At 38.7% G+C, this 16877-nt stretch overlaps 1 protein-coding gene across 1 annotated transcript; it reads right to left on the bottom strand.

The window, feature by feature from the left end:
- Nucleotides 1-58: 58 nt before the first annotated feature.
- On the bottom strand, nucleotides 59-14933 carry cd109 (CD109 molecule). The gene is made up of 31 exons (XM_074692455.1): nucleotides 14879-14933; nucleotides 14710-14720; nucleotides 14028-14261; nucleotides 13835-13957; nucleotides 13686-13725; nucleotides 12831-12909; nucleotides 12617-12722; nucleotides 12374-12494; nucleotides 12179-12288; nucleotides 11902-12093; nucleotides 11534-11638; nucleotides 11362-11424; nucleotides 11040-11210; nucleotides 10779-10931; nucleotides 9284-9353; nucleotides 8644-8728; nucleotides 8417-8534; nucleotides 7381-7494; nucleotides 6963-7181; nucleotides 6632-6773; nucleotides 5793-5969; nucleotides 5593-5674; nucleotides 4818-5049; nucleotides 4515-4686; nucleotides 3507-3697; nucleotides 3154-3309; nucleotides 3005-3070; nucleotides 2142-2281; nucleotides 1813-1969; nucleotides 979-1081; nucleotides 59-799 (listed from the first exon to the last, which is right to left on the bottom strand). Exons 1-31 carry the CDS (start codon nucleotides 14931-14933, stop codon nucleotides 600-602), a joined length of 3987 nt encoding a protein of 1328 aa, XP_074548556.1. The 3' UTR covers nucleotides 59-599.
- Between the last annotated feature and the right edge of the window lie 1944 nt (nucleotides 14934-16877).

Below are 16877 nucleotides of genomic sequence, written 5' to 3'. Positions count from 1 at the left end.
TCTATCCAAAAACAAATTAAAATCAAAATCAAAACATCATATTGAGTAGAAGGTCTGTTTACTAAGCAAAAGAGCAGGATGTCAGCGGTCCTCTTAATATTACAATTGTTCTTCAAATTTGAACAATTGTTCAAAAAATAACAGTTTTATTTTAAAGAAACATTTTACATTATAACCAGTTAATATTAATGTATTTACTAACAGATTACAGCCTCATGTAAAATTTAATCTACTTAACCTTATGCCTGGGTGAAAAAACTCCTAAATTCTGGTTCTGATAAGGCACACGCATTTTGGTTCCACTTATCAGTTCCTAACAGTGTCATAGATCTTTCTTTAGTCAGAATTCAAAATTCCACAGTCTGAAGAAATTGGTCAGAAAATGGTCAGAACAGACAACAACAAACATTTCATTTAATATGGTGTGAATTTAAGGGAATGTTCTGTTATCCATGAGCCAAGGCCGCCCATTCATTTTCCCTTTAAAAGTAATGGAACCTAAATCTGGAACCAGAATCAGGAATCAATGAGAACTGGAACCAATAAGTGGAACTAGAATTGGAAACAAATATTTGCAACAGTATCCAATCATAGTTAGATTACAACAATAAAACAACACAGACTCCAAAAAGCAAGGGAAACAAACTGAAGGTGACACTCCGTATTGAATGAGCCGACAGCGGGGAGGTAATGGTGATCGTGAATCCTGAGCTGCACAGATCACAGGCTTCACCACAGAAGTAACAGGAGTCCATGTTGTGCAGAGCATTTGAGTTGTATGTCCTTGTTGCTTTTCTCTCTGACACAGGGGGAAAATAGATCATGTGTTTAAATAACACAAAGCAGATTTTGAAAGAACTTAACAGCAAACTGCGATTCAGTTTCAGCTTCATGGTTTATAAAACACAGTACACACATGTGTCCAATACAGTTCTGTGGCATTGAAGCCAGTAAGAAAGACTGAATAAGTGTACTCACTAGGTTCATAGTAGTCATAAACCTGAACAACAGCATCCTGTACGTGGGCCACTTTGTATTCTCTGATGACTGGGAGTGTGATGCACACCTTTGCCTTGGTAAGCTACAAACAGGAACGGAAAAATGAGTGACACTGTGCACTCAGATAAAAAAAAAGTGTGTAAATCTTAATTCTAAGACTATACAGTACATATGGGCAACAGAGACCTAGTACCTTGGACGAAGGCCAAAGTCTGCAAGCCTGTACAACTAGCTAATATAAATCAACCCCATGGATGTCGATTTTTTTTTTTTTTTTGGTATATTCATTTGTGACATTTGTGGACGTAATCTGATGGCAGTAAGATAAAACAAACAAACAAACATGACCTGAATGAGAGGAGTACAAAACTATTGACAAGCTTGTTTTTTCAGAGAAGGCAGCTTGTAAGCTAAGCTAGCTACTGCTGGTTGTAATCCTAAACATTTGTTTCTCTCTCTGTTGTTTTTTTCGTGTTGTTTTGTTTTTCTTGTTTGTTTTTTGTTAAGACAAAAGGACAGACGTTTTCATGTTATTGAACACAAAAACTCAGGTTCCTGGCAGACACTTTTATCCAAGGTACAAAAATCAAAAACAAAGATCACAGCTGTAAATTGACACACTTACTACAAATAATGAAATCTAAAGGCTATATGTTTTATTTCTTCAAACTTAGAATACTTTTATGTTATCATAAGAAAATACAAACTAAGAGTATTTATTGTAGTTAAATATTAAACTTGATACTTCCTGCAAATCATCAATATTTCAAACCTGGTGAAAAACAGTGGGGCTCATAATGATTTCTTACTTACTGAACTTAAGTAAAGGATGACCTTATCAGGCAGTGCCTCCACCTTTCTGATAAAATCTTTAGGGGCAGCAGCTCTGGGGGCCAGACCAAACCCACTGAGCATGCCCACATCCATTATCACCATGCCTGTCTGAGAAATCTTCTGATCGTCCTTTAATCTAATTAAGACACAAGAAAGATGTTGTGTTATTTCAGTACATTCTTTTAGAAAACATATTTTGCCAGGAAAAACACCCAACAAAATATTAACAGTTTCTTAAAAAAGAGGCATTTGAAAGTAAATTAAAGGGTTAGTTTGTCATATTGTTCAGTAAGTATTGTGTGACATACCTTGTGCATATAGACAGCTGCATGTAAGTGCGGTCTCTCTCCTCACTTACATCCACGTCTAATAAAAACGCCTCTTTGTCCATAGTGTGCTGGAGGTTCTGTGAAAATGCTTTGCTCTCCAAGTTGTAAAAGACATTCAGCTGGAAAGATTCATAGAGATTTAAAATTTTATAAACTTAGATTTAGTGGTTAAGAGTTAAAGTTTACAGTACTGCCTGATAGCACAGCCAGATATAACATCAGTCTGTTATCATTGAGTCACTGAAAATGCCTCAAGGCTGCACAAGAACACTGTCTGTTTTTCTCTTCTACTTTAAAGCAGAAATGAAACAAAGTTTAAATCTGCATTTATTCACTTGTCTGAGCATTGACATTGATGAATTGGTGAATGTTGTTGGCTTATTCTCTGATACAGTGGGTCTGGAACAAAAGACAGCGTGATATGATACTGACCAGATTTTAACAGTTAACCTTTCACCTGAGTCTTAAACCGAGCGATGCTATCAGAACACACTAAGTGCAGACCAAACTTCAAGCTACACTATTCGTTCCATATGTTAATGGATGGGAGTTTATTATCATGCTGCATTTGCATTTATCTGTTTTGGTTTAGCATTTTTCAATGCAGTACATTGTTCTGAGTGAAGCTGCCGTGCACAGCTGCTGCTTTCCATTTACTCTGGTCATGCTTCACTTAAGCTGTTCTTTATGCTGAGTGAGATATGTCGGAGGTATGAAAACATTCCTGCATAGTGAGAGGTGGTTTACAGTTGTGGTGTGACGCAGAATTTATGCAACAGTGGCATGCTGTTTACAGTTCTATCTTATATCATGATTGTTGAGAAAAGAGTTAAAAGGTGTACCTGAAAAACTGCGAATCCTCGTCCTTCCATGTAAATATTCAGGTTTATATCTTTGTCAGCTTTAATCTAAGAAAAATCAAACAAGAGCTGCAGAATAAAGATCTCCCAGGACGACAAAAGCACAGTAATTGAGAGATTCATCGTATTACCTCCTGGCTCTGATATGTCCGATAGTTGGAGGAATTAATTCTAAATAATGACATAGATGAAGATGCTGAGGTGGATACATTCAGTGTGAGATGTATGGAGTGGGCACCACTGAAGGCAGCGTAATACGCCAGAGCTTGGAGGGCAACCACTGTGTCCTGAGGGAGGAAAAGGTATCAGGACGTTAATCTCTCATTTGAGTTGCAACAAGGGGAAATGTAAGCAACGTAGTCCCCACAGGGAGGTTAAGGTGCTTATTGAAAAACTGAAAATGTTTTTTTAATTGAATCTTATTGTATTCTGAAAGTAAAAGTTAAATATCAATTTTTCAACTGTAAAACTGGTGCGGTTTTACCTGTGTCGTCCCATAGCCGCCAAGATAGTTTCTTTGCTTGCTTAACCATTTCATGAGTTCAATGCCCTCCACCAAGCTGCCATGTCTGAAAAGAGTCAACAGGACGTAGGAGACCATCTCAATCTGTGCTGAGCCTGGCTGCCAGTCATATGACTCCAAGCCCAGGGAGGATTGCCACATCATGACTCCATCTGGGGGACAAAATGACAAATCATTTGACTGATTGATTTGAATCTCTAATCCAATAGCAGGAGACTCCTGGGGGGGACCTAGTACAGAACTGAGATTATACATCCTTATGGGTTTTTCTAAAATTGAAGATTCCCTGTAAGACTGAAATGAAATTGCCCCTCGGGGATCAATAAAGTACTCTGATGTTCTGATGTTCTGATGTTCTGAGAAAACATGGATGTAAAAGAGAGACGCCTGGACTAACTTGCCATCACCATGACTGGGTCTCGCTTAACTTGCAGCCAATGAACGAAAATGCAACTGATGGTTTAAAATGTCATCCAACATGCATTGAAGCAACATTAACTATGGGTGGATGATATATTGTGTCACATTATGGTGTCTTTTATTGTTATTCTGCTAGCATTGGTGAAAAAAAAGGAAAAACTTTTGAAAACCCATTTACTTTCTATCCTGATTGAAAAAGAGTATCTGTCTCTGGAGGTCTATCAGGTCTTGATGCAGCTGAAATGACCTTTGGATCTCATCATTACCTAAGATTACCAAAGATTATATCATATCCACTATGTCACAATATTTTGGTCAGGGGATTAACTTCTAGTGTCTTTATAAATAATATAACTTAGTTATAACTATTGTGTGTACTATACTCAAATTAACAATCTCAACTTAATTTAACATCTGTAAGAATGCAAAAACACATTTAAAAAAATCTATTTTTATAATTGTTAATTAATTCAGGCACCAAAGGGTTAAACAGATGCGTCACTTTGGCTATCCATTGACACAAAACATTGAAAGCCAGAGAGAACTTACCTTTGTTGTCAGCTCTCCTGTTGAGCTCATTCAGGGCAGTACCAGCCATAGGACTGTTAGCTAGAGCTAAAGCGTAGGCGACCAAACACAGGCTGTAGTTACTGACCACTCCACTGGACACTCCGTCCACCAGGTACTGCTGAGCCAGGGACACGGTCTCTGGATACAAATCCTTTAAACAGAATGAATGATGATGGTGAATACATGTAAACAAGAGCAAGCGTGAATACTTAACCCAGTTTTCTGTTGAAGAGCCCCAACTGTGCCTTCCTATGATGAAGAACAAACATTTCCCAGTCTCACCGCATAGTTCTCATCCTCCAGCAGTGCAATGAGCACATAGGCTGTGAGGGCGACGGGACCACTGTCCAGTCCCCCTTGCATCTCTGTGTGGATTACCCTTCCCACTTCTTTGAACTCTCCTTTAGACCCCTGGTGCTTCAAAATCCAGGTCCTGGCCCTAGTCAGGACATTCTGGTCTACCTGCATGTAGGGCTGAGCCTGGAGGAAGCACCTAAGCACGAAGGCTGTTAACCTGGGACCAGAGAAAGAAGGAGAAGCATTAGAGGCAGAGTAAGTTAAATGTTGTGTTTGCATCAGATGTGAATAAAATTACTTGGTCACTTCATTCACACCACTGAGCCCTAGAAAGTTTTGTTTAATTTGTGTATAACTAATTGTTGTGTATATGAGTACCAAAAGAAAAGAGGCCTGTGATGCTAAGTGGGGCATTGCAAACTTGCTTGTACAACTGATAGCTAAAATCAACTGACAGTCAAAGGTTTTACAACTTGCCACATAATCCAGTTTAGTTAAAATAAAAGTTTTTGTTTCATCTGCAACTGGGTCCTCCTCTCTTTTGTTTTCCAGGGATTCGTGACAATCTTGTAAATAAGATGATAAAGTGAGTAGTGCATGAAACTTTTTGCTAAATCACGTCATTCTGTGTCTACTCAGGTCTGTGTATTTGCTTAACAGGTAATTTACTCGTGAGAATGATTTTATTTGCATCCATTGTGAATAAACATAAGACTTTTATGTCATCAAATAGGAGTATTACGGTATGGGGGTTACTAACCATATACTTCCAGAGTCACTGCTGGGTCCAAAAGCACTGAACGAACCATCATTGTGTTGGAAGGACAGTTGTCTTTGATATCCTTAAAGCAAGAGACAAGTCACCCCAAAAATGCTGTCATTAAAGCAGCCAAGAAAATATCTTTAAATCTGCCGTCTAGATGAACTCTATGAGTCGATGATCCCTCAAAGGTCTCTTACCTTCTATCATGTAGCCTAAAGCTCTGCTCCTTATCTCCTTGTCATCCCGGCCAGACTTATCCAGGTACCTGAGGACGTAAATACTTGGAGCAAAGCGGATCATGTTCTGCTCCCCACAACCAAGAGGCAGCTGAATGAGTGAGTCCAAGTTTTTAATGGACAGGCCCAAGATTTCCCCTGTACAAAGCAACACAGGGGAATGATTTAAATGTTCACTCTGAAACTCACTCAATTTATACATTACAGTTATTAAATAGGCTTTGCAACATAATAAATCTTTCAACCTGAAAATAACACTTCACGATAGAAATCTACATGTGCCATCTTTTTTCAGTAATTGTCACATAAAAATTTACATCAGAGGTTTAAATTACATGTGTGAAATGATAGAGAAGAAACTGCAAAACAGCTCAAGAGGCAGAATCTCTGGTAGTAAAAAAACTCCAACACATTTCTTTAAAGGTCACTATCACAAAAGCAGGAAAACCACAAATTTGGACCCAACTGAGGAAAATACTGAGGCTCGTTTCCCTACCATGACGAATGCCCAACATCCCTCAACCTGAATGGAGCCAAGCCCAACAGCCTGACAGCTGTTCAGAATCTGCCTGCCATAAACATTCCTGTTTGATGTCCGTTGTTTCCATTTTAAATCATCCCCTACGTTAATGTTTTCAGGACAGCGCTGAGGTTTAATGTGCCTATACCCACGCTCATTATCGGAGTTCTCAGGAAAATGTGAGCGTCATTACACATGCCTGGTTGACTAAAAGTAAACATAAAGAGGATTCAGATGAAACTGCCAGTGGCACAGCATGGAGAGCAAATGGTAGACGTACCAACCAATGCCACATGGGCCCTCTGGCTGCCCGGGACCACATCTGGTGGAAAGGGGAAGGAGATGGATCTGGAGTGGTTGTGTTTCACTGGTGCCAGCTCCAGGAAAAGACTCTTTGAATAGGACTGTTCAACTCCTTCAGCCTTTGGGTACATGGAAGTCACATGCTGTTATTGTAGGAGTAACAAACGCCACGTAACATGCTGGTTCTAACACTGAATCCTAGTGTGAGTTGATTGAAAACATCTCTGCTATGATTCCACTACCCTCAAACTTATTAAGTTAGACTCCACTCAGTATTTTTTTTATCAAGCGTCTCCATCATACCGCACCTTCACAAGCACTCGCCATACAAGACTGTCGGAGGCATCTGCAGATACGGCGTCCACAGATATTTCCATCTCGCCTAAAGCCACAGGCCTAATGGGGAACAGAACTACAGCTGACACGTGACTCCCCAAAGTGATCTTTTTTGCATTTAGCACGGTGGTATCTCCTCTGTCTGCCAGAACAAACTGGAAGGCATCACTCTGTGCTAGAAGCAGAATGACCTGCAGAAAGAAACATATGAAAACTTAGTTTGATCAGGAGTGTAACATTTCCTGATTGTCATAAATGAAATGTTTAAACCATGAGCTGTGTGTTTCTCTGAGTTCTTCCTAATAGGAAAGGTACTTCTTTTCCAGAAAGTCAGATAGTGTATCATTCTTATCAGAGTAGAGGAATTGGTACACATTTTTTCTTTCATACCTCAATTTCATGGTCTAAATGGCTGATGATCTTTGCCTCCAGAACAATCTCCTCTCCCCTGATGACGTATAATGGGACATCCAGAGACAAAGAAAAATCTTTGGACACCGGTAACTGTGAAGGAGAGGACAAAAATGAAGAATGAAACCTAAAAACTAGCTACCATTCTTTATCAAATATATGAGGATAAACATAAGCATATTATTTGATCAAGCATCCCAAATTATTTAACATAACTGAGAAGTTCTTTATTGTGGGGTTTGAAATGCTGATTTGTGATCAAATTATTATTTCTTTTTCGGTTTCAATGGGGAATATACAGTACTTTTTAAAGTCTTGCTGGTGCTTGAAGCGTTTCTCGATTGCTGTGTAGATTTTTAATAAATGATCATGACATGGTAACTCAAGAGTAAATTCAGGGTCAGTGAGCAGAATATGTAAGCATGCACACACCCAAGCTTTTAAGATTTTTCCTCTGATGAATGATTCCCACAATAACAAACCACTTCAAGTTACAAAGTTTCAAAAACACCAAAGCAAAACAGCCCCTGTGAAAGAAAAAACTAAAAATGGACCCATCTGGAAGCAATATAGGCAACACTACTCTTATCACAGAGAGATCCTTCAGAGATTTCTCTGCAGCTCAAAGAAGGAAGGCCGCTTCAAGATCAAGCTTCATAGGCTGATAGGTAAAGTGTGCATGAACAGGATTGCATCACAGGATGAAATAAACACAGCTTAAGAGAAATTCAGCAGTTCTCAAAAATACTCTGTAAATTTTATTTTCGGACATAGTACATAAAGCTTGAAAGTTAAGCTCATCTACATTGTGACAAACCAAGTAAAACAAGGAAGTCAGTCACTAGTTTCTTTAGTGAATAGCTGTTTAATGATCAGGATGGTGTGTGGTTAGCGTACCATTTAAAAAAAAACAACAAAAAAAGTCTTACTTAAAAGAAAAAAACAACAAAATTCTTGTGAATCACAAACTCAAAATTTAAGAGGCACAGATTTAGACAGTTAAAATTGTAATTACCTTTTGTGGCACAGGAGTGAAGCCAAAACCCAGATTATCTGACATCACCAGTGCAACAGCAGCCAAAGACGTAACTCCATCTGGAACTGTTATCTCCCCACTAGTCCATGTTTTACCACTAACAGAAAAAAAAAAAAACAGAAAGTGATACAGAGCCATTAAGAAATAGAACCAGTACAACAGTCAATCATATTCCCATCCTTGTCTTTGTATCTTTGAGCACTCACTTTACAGTGGTGTCCAACCACAGCAAAGATTCACCCATCTCCCTCCAGTGGTTCCAGTACTTCTCAACCACCAGGGTTTGTCCACCTGGTACCAAAACATAACAGAGAGGTGACTGAAGAAAGCTGAAATGGACTCTAAGTTTCAAACATCACAAACACATCCATTTGGGTTGGTCTTGGGAAACCAATTCACTTTGTGTTTCAACTTTTTCCCTCTGGATTCAGAGAAGCTTGTTTATGATTTTTCTTAATTTGTGAAAAAAGAGCCCAGCTGGACAAAATTTGCAGGATTAAACCAGTTTTTAAAGCAGGAGAGGCTATAGAGTCCTGTGATGTCACTGTGTCCAGCACCAGCTCTTTTGCTGATATTTGATTGGATAAAGGCTGTAAGTAAAGTTAGCCTTTTTCTACCTTTAGCTACTTACCCCCTTTATTGGGTTGACTGCATTCTGCCTGCACATGAGTATGACTGAAAGCTAACTGGGACTCTTGCTTTGCTCATGTTTCCCAACAACAAACTGCAACTGTGGAGTTCATATATGTCTAAACATAATCAACTTCTCCAAACAATCCAGGTGTAAGACTATCCAAAGGGACTTTCATTTGACTTTTTTTTCTCCTTCCTTTTTTATCACCATACCAGTTTCATGTCCATGGGGCTGGTTTTTCTTATCGAGTCTGGCATTGGTCATCATCCAGATATCACATTCCTGCAGTGTGGAGACACAGAGAAGATAAAAACGCTATAAATCCATTCAAGCAGCACTTATGTGTAATAGTAAAACACGTTAAATCCTGCACAGAAAGTGAAGCATGAACATTAGGTTGATTTGTCTACAGTTAGATGACATCCACATTTTGATTTGATTAAACCTCCTCTACATTCTCCCTGGGTTTACCATTTAACTGTGACTGATTTTAAATCATGTGGGGCTTCAGAAGAGCTGAGCTAATGTATGAGGCTGGGATGTCTCATACCAGGTTTTGATGAATCTAACTTAATTTGGACACTTTTCTCAGTGTAACTCACTCTGTAGACATCTATTAATCTATTGCATGTGCAGCATTTTTATTTTTGTTGTTTCTCTGGTCATGAAACCAGAAAAAAAAAGGTTCTTGTGCAAACAGGAAACTTTCTCTTGTGCATGCAATAATATATCTTGATTATGAGGAATTTTCTTGTGTATGAGAATCCAATCTTTCTCCACCCATGTAATTCTAAGGGCTCTGTTTTGTTTTGTTTTTTTGTTTTGTTTTTTGACACTGTACCTTATCACTTATGAAGACCATCTTAGTCAATCTTTCATTTCTATATTTCTCACTATACACATTTTTTTAAGTTGCACCTTCTCATGTTTAAGTTAAGCGTTGCATTGACTGAATGGTTATAATGAGGGTGCCTTGAGAGGTTACTATCATCCTTAAAGTTTTATTACTATTGAACAAAAATAAATCTACACTCTTCTTGTTTTTTTTACCCTCTTGCTTGTTATCTTTTAGTTAGAGTTTGAGTTTTAATTAGATAATTTCTCAGATTTTAAAGGTTACATGTATGGCCCCAGTTAGAGAAGTTACTACTTAGTTGTTGCTAATGTGGATCCAATGAGATGTAGGTCAGGTATTGGTTGGTGATGTAAGGTGTAACCCTACCTCAACTCTTAAGATGCCTAAGGAAATCTTACTTTCCATAAGGTTATATTATATTTTATCAGAAACAAAACAATCTGCCGCTGCTTTGGAGATGAGGAAAGGTCATGTAAGAGAGCCTGCTGTAGTGGAGCTTTGTTTCCTCCATCTTCAACCCGTCAATGACCCTCAGGACCTGCACCCGACACACTAAGGTTACCAGCTCTTAGAAACAGCGGAGTCATCTCAGAACAAAGCAGCAGATCTGTTACATCCAGACTAACTGGTTTGTGGTCTCACACTTAGTGTCACTGTGGTATCTAACCTGGAAAGTTAGGAGAATCTGCAATAGAATCAGATAAATGGGAAGACTTCTAAGAAATGAAATACATATAACAGAATCTTAAAGGTCACAGAAGTTTCAGTTTAAAAAACTGTATTTTGCCTTTTGAGAAAATATCTTGATTTGAAAACTTTTGCTTGTGTAAATAAAAAATGGATTTTCATACGTGCTCCATGTTTAAACTGAGATCAGGCTGCAGAGTGTCTTCACGTGTCCCCATCACCGCTATCCCAACCTGGGACATGAGCTCAGGGACCGTCACAGTGAGTGACACCTGCTCCCCAGGCTGGGCTCTGGAGTTGCTCCAGTTTAAAGAAACCTGCAGAAAGCAAACACATCAAACAATCACATGCGTGTCCAGGGGTATTATACAAATCCTAAAATCACAAGAGGGGACGCAAAGAGACAAAAAACTAAATGTAAATACATGATTGTGTTGGTTGATAGGTATGCGTGCAGTGTCACTGGAGACTTCTCCATCAGAGAGGATGCAGTAGACGGTGACACAGGCCTCAGGAGACCAGGACGCTGTCGGGGTCAGAGAGAAAGAGGAAGAATTTGTTGTCCCAGCGCTCACCACTCTGCCCCTGGAGCTAACCTTGAAGTGTGAAAAGATGTGACAGAAAGCAGTACTTCAGCCACCGTCCCAGTAAACACCAAATAATTTATTTTGAACTATTATTGTAAACATTCAATCTTATTTAGCCAGAAAAAGCATCAATTTATTTAACATATTCAACCAAACATACCACATAGTGAAGCTCAGTGGGTTGAAATGTGCTTTCCACTTTTATTTGAAGAGGCAAGTTTATCTGGAAGGTAAAAATGCGAAGAGACGTGTAACGCATAAATAAAAAAATACACGAGAATCACTCGTTTGATGTGCATCAGTCAAACATGCAATGATTTCACATGAGTCACCTGTGCAGGTAAAGTCTTTATTTGGGAGATCTGGATATACGAGCCACTGGGAGAGGAGTAGCTTTTGGGAACCCTCAGAGCCTCCTCACTGGATTGGAATCTTGCCTAGGTAAACATGAGATTGGGAAAACAAGAGGACTAAACTAGTCATCATGTAACCATTGACAGTGTTTTCTTTTTCTTAATGGTCGAGGAAAGTAAACCTAACATGGTCAAATCCACAGTAAACACAAAGTCTAGGCTCTTTTTCTTGTAGGCTCCTGTGTGATACTGTACTGAAACTACTCATCTTACATACAAGGAAGTGCCAAGCAGCACTGTTTGGAGAAAGACTAAATTTCCAGGTAATATAAAACAAAAATCCTCACCTGAAGAAAAAGTACCTCCACCTGATCCAGTAGCTGAACCTTGATATGGATGTCCCCATTCTCTGACACTGAAGCTGTTATGGTTGTAGATTCAGCGTTAAAACTAGATGTTGTCTGAGTGACATCGATCACAGCGGTATGCATCAGATCCTTTGAGCTGAGTGGTTTCCTGTCAAATCTAGAGACTGTAAGCTGCAGCACAGAAGAAGAGGGTGTTAGCTCATTGAAATAATTCTTCAAACAGCTGCAAAATAAGCAGAATTCAAGATGTACTCACTGTGGCGGTGAAAGGTAGTGGTGGCTTTAGTGTAAATGGATGATCCTGGAATGAGAGCTGGAACACATCCTTGATAAGGTGGATTTCTACCGTCGTGTTCACTTTCAAGCCTTTAAGGACAAAGCAACAGATTATTTTCCAGGATGAAACTGAGTCACATGTTTTGTTCAAATCAACAGTCAAAAAAATACTCACCAGTGGAGTTGTCTGTGACACAAGCGACAACACGCACACGTCTGCCACTTCTGAATCCAAATGTAGTGAAAAGTGTTTGTAACAGATCTTTGCTGAAGGAGAATTGTGTCGAGCCATAGATCTGAAAAACAATGTTCAGACTCAAGCTAAAAAATCTGATTATTATGCTTAAAAGTGTTTGCAGGCTAAAACAAGGAGAATTCAGGCTCATTTTGTCACAAATAAGTAACTGTTAATCCTCACCTCTTTACTCTGTGTTTGCATAGAGGGGAAATATGTATCGATTGCAGCAGACACCAGAGACAGTGAGACAGTTACCATCCCCTGAACAGGCTGCCCACTTGGATAACTGGAGGACAAAACAGTGCAAATTAAAGCATCCTCAAAATCAAACAAATGAAGAAAAAAAAAAAAGTGTCAAAGTTGTACTTTGTATATCAAACGATAACTAACTCACAGTGCTCTCACTGATCCAGTGATGTTTTCTCCCACAAGGACTTGCGATGGTGTCTTTAGCAACACCTCAAAGGGACGCTCTACAGGCATCAGTAAAACAGTGGTGTCGGTTAGCGTGTTCACATAAGATAAAAGTAAGAGTCTTCAGCACAGCTCGCAGCGATTCCGTGCCTAAAGCAGTGGTCAGTTAGCAGTTAGCTTTAAGGTTAAGTTAGCATTTAGCTTTATGCTCACAGCAGCTACACTAAACATGACAGTGCTTTTATGTTGATATTCAGAACTTTTTTTAAATTATGTTTATTCTTTTAGGTAAATACAGTGAATCCACAAAGTACTATTCCCAGCCTTTCGACTCAACTACATTTAGTTATTTTACAGCCAAAATAAAAAAAATAATAAGTTCACTTTTTCTTAAAAAAAAAAAAAAAGAATAAATAAAAAATTACAATTAAATTAAATTAAAAAAAACACCCCATAATGAAAGCGTGATAAAAAAATCTTTGGAATTTTTAAAAATAAAAATAAATTCATCAAAAATAATAATTCCTGAGGACTAAAATGGCCATTATGTTAGCATAAACTACTGATACTGTATTAATGCATTTTAGTATTAATTACCTGTTTTTTACTGTTTATTGTGAAGCACTTCATTACCAGGACTAAAAAGTCCTATATAAGTAAAGTATTGTTCTTATTCTTCTTATACTTTTACTTTAACACCAAGGCCCTCTAGTTGAGAATATTTTACTCTTGACTGTCATGTAAAGCTGAACAAACAACAGACTAAAAGAGCCATTGTTTCGACATGGCTAACAGGTTAACAGATAATATTGAAACAGAATGATATGTATGTTACCGTAATCGTCCACATGAAACACACTCTTATCAGAAAAACCCTGTAGGAAAGAAGTCGAATGGTAAAATTGTAAGTTGCTCACCAGAACCATATCAAAAGGCACATATATGTTTTCAAAGCATGTGATACAAAGGTAAGAAGTTTCTTACATTCACTGTAATAGTGATCACCCACTCTCCAAGAGGAGCCATCTGGGACAAAGTAAATTCCTGCAACACAATCCCCAGACTCCTTTTGGACTCCCACGTGTGGACAACATTCCCACCAGGATCCTACAAACAAATAAACATCAGCCAAACTTTCACCCACAAAACACAAAAAATCCACACAAATACGACCCACCTGCACTGAAATGTCCAAAGTGCCTTTGTACGGATGATTATCCAGCTGAACACAAACAGCTCTGAATCTGACAGGATGGCCTGGATGGTAGCGTTGTCTGTCCGTTTGAATAAAGATGTTGATGTTCCTAATGCTGAAGATAAGCGTGGTGGTGTTGGTGTAAATGAGAGTGTCCCCTGTGTAGCCCTTCACTGTCAAGTTCAGGAGGGAATTGTCAGTGATGGATCCAGAAATCTAAGGAGAGGGGGGACAGATATGGAGCTTAGGATGTCCTTCAGTGTTTGCTGTTTTGAATAAAAACAAAACAGAGGGGAAGAAATTCATACGCACAGGAGGAAGTGTGAGGATCCTGGTCAAACCTTAAAGAAATAATCAGATTTTAGTTTTCTGTATTTAAAAAGTTTAAAATGCAAATCAACCTCTACTGTACACCAGTGTCACCTCCTTGGACGTTTTCTGTTTGGGATATTTTTGTGTTCCCATGCGTCACTTCAGCCACAACCCTGCCAGAGAAGTCACCAAGGACAGTAACTGCGAGAGGAGTCGGTGTCCCAGCATGCAACACCTCTGGACCTGAGATTAAAAAAAGTGTCCTGTGGAGAGAGGTTGAATTTAAAGAAAGTAAACATAAAGAAATAAAATGCGCATTGGCGTCCAAAATTTGATCGACCTCGCCACTTACTTGGATGAATCCTGAAAGGAACCAGGAACAGCGTTCAACAGGACTCCTAAACCCAAAACCAGGATCCAAATCCAGCCCATGCTGCGGTTACGTCCCTCTCCTAATGTCCAACTTTTGATTCAAACAACAAACTGACAGAAACTGTTTTGTAAACCACAAGTGACCTGACCTAGGTGTGACAAAACCCCACCTCCTCTCCTCACACCGACGCCCCACAGGAACATCCTCACATGCTCACACACACACCAGAATGCCTGCGTATTATCACACATTATATTCTTTGTCACACATAAAGGATGAAGTGGAGTCGGTAGGGGGGATGTTCACACACTCTTAACGCCTTTGCCCGGGGGGAAATCGGCTCGTCTGTCTATTCAGGGCTGGACAATTCCCAGTCCCGTCCAAAGTATGAGGGGAGACATTGTGGTGATACTGTATCCATACTGAGAAGAAAACACTTCTTAAATGTCAGAAAGAACACAACGCTGTGCGCAGTTTGTGACACCAAACCACCTGGGACTTTAATTCTTGCTGTTTATCTGAATACAGAGGCTGTTACTTGAATCTGCATTGTTTTCTTAAACATTTCTCTTCTCCATGAGGAAAACAAATCGGTATTGTCACAACTCGGCTCTGTGATAAGCCTGTTTGACATTTTAATTAGCTTGTGACAACACAGGACTACACTACAATGGAGCGTCATTAGGAAGCTGTCTAAGTGTAAAATGATGATCAGCCAGCAAAAAGTAGTTCACTTTGTTAGTCCCTATCCACAGAGTTGGTATCTCTTATATCTGTTTTTTTAACAGTGTGTGCAAATCAAACACAAAAACACTTTTCATAAAGTGTCATTAAAATCAGACCATGGAGGAGATATGCTGATATTGTGGGACCATGCTTTAACCCTTGGGTATTCAAACACTTCACAGAGGTGGAATATAAAACCTGTAGTTACTTTTCTTTACCAGCAGGTGGTAGTAGAGTCTAGGGTAACTCCCTTCTGACAAACTGAGCTTAAGCAATGGTACCAATGTCCTTATTAATGTTACTTTTTTCATGTATTACTTACAATTAAAGCTACAATCCAATGTTTTCTGGATCATTTTGATCCAGATTAAATTTTTGGAAAAACTGGCCCAAGAAGATCACAGATTTAAATCACAGGTGAAACACTTTGTGCACTTGTAACTGAAACTTAAGGGTAAGATCTCTTGTGGGGATCAAATTTTGGTAACACTTTACTTAAGTGGTACCGAATTTCATCGTGCTTAGGTAATAATTAGACAATTTTTTTCTTATTTCTGTGAAATTACCCCCCAAATTTTATGAGAATTTGATGAAAATTAGCATATAACTTCATAAAAATGATGTCCAAATTTATTGTCACAAGTCACAGTTGGTAGTTACTGTTTTTTCTTCAGTTTCCTTGACTATTATTCCAAATTGCAAGGTAAGAAGGTGACAATTAGCAAATAATTTATTTGAAATTAAATCACAACCCACCACAAAATGATTTTAGAAGTATCCCAATGTTTCTGCTATTTCCAGAGAAGCAGGTGATAAATAGCTGCTTAGTTCTTGAACACAGAAGTTAGGTTCATTGTTTCTGTCTGATAATTACCTTTGAAATGTTCGGTAAATAATTCAATTTCCAAATAGGCAGTTGATGGTTAGCTATTTTTGATATGCATAATTGAGTTCAGATGTAAATTGATAAACCTTCATGATTAGGCCTATAATGTTTGACATGATACAACTGAAGGCTTCAGATGTGATATTCACCAAGAGTGGGGATGTAAATTGGCCTTACCTGATTGTGATAGACACTGTGAGTACAGGCCCACTGCAAAACACAATCTGGCCAGAAGTTAGGTGCAAATTTTCACCAAATTCTCATGAAATTTAAGGGGTAATTTCAAAGACATAAGAAAAAATTATTACCTAAGTGCAATGCAATTTCATATACATACTTTCTTGGCCAAACTTGAGACATGGATTTGATACCATAACAACTCTTTTAATGATTTTCTGAATCCAACCTTGCTTTTTTCTAATTGGAGCCTCTTTCTCATCTTCTGCTGCTCCAAAGGTCTCTCTTTTCAGAGGGCTTAATGTCATCTCATAAGACATTTTTCCCCCATATAAAGGTTTACACAATACCCACAAAA

This window comes from Halichoeres trimaculatus, unplaced genomic scaffold (assembly GCF_033239565.1).
Source record: "Halichoeres trimaculatus isolate MK-OKI-2021-1 unplaced genomic scaffold, fHalTri1.1 fHalTri1_scaffold_17, whole genome shotgun sequence".
In the NCBI taxonomy this organism is placed as follows: Eukaryota; Metazoa; Chordata; class Actinopteri; order Labriformes; family Labridae; genus Halichoeres; species Halichoeres trimaculatus.
This window is presented reverse-complemented; position numbering and strand designations above follow the sequence as displayed.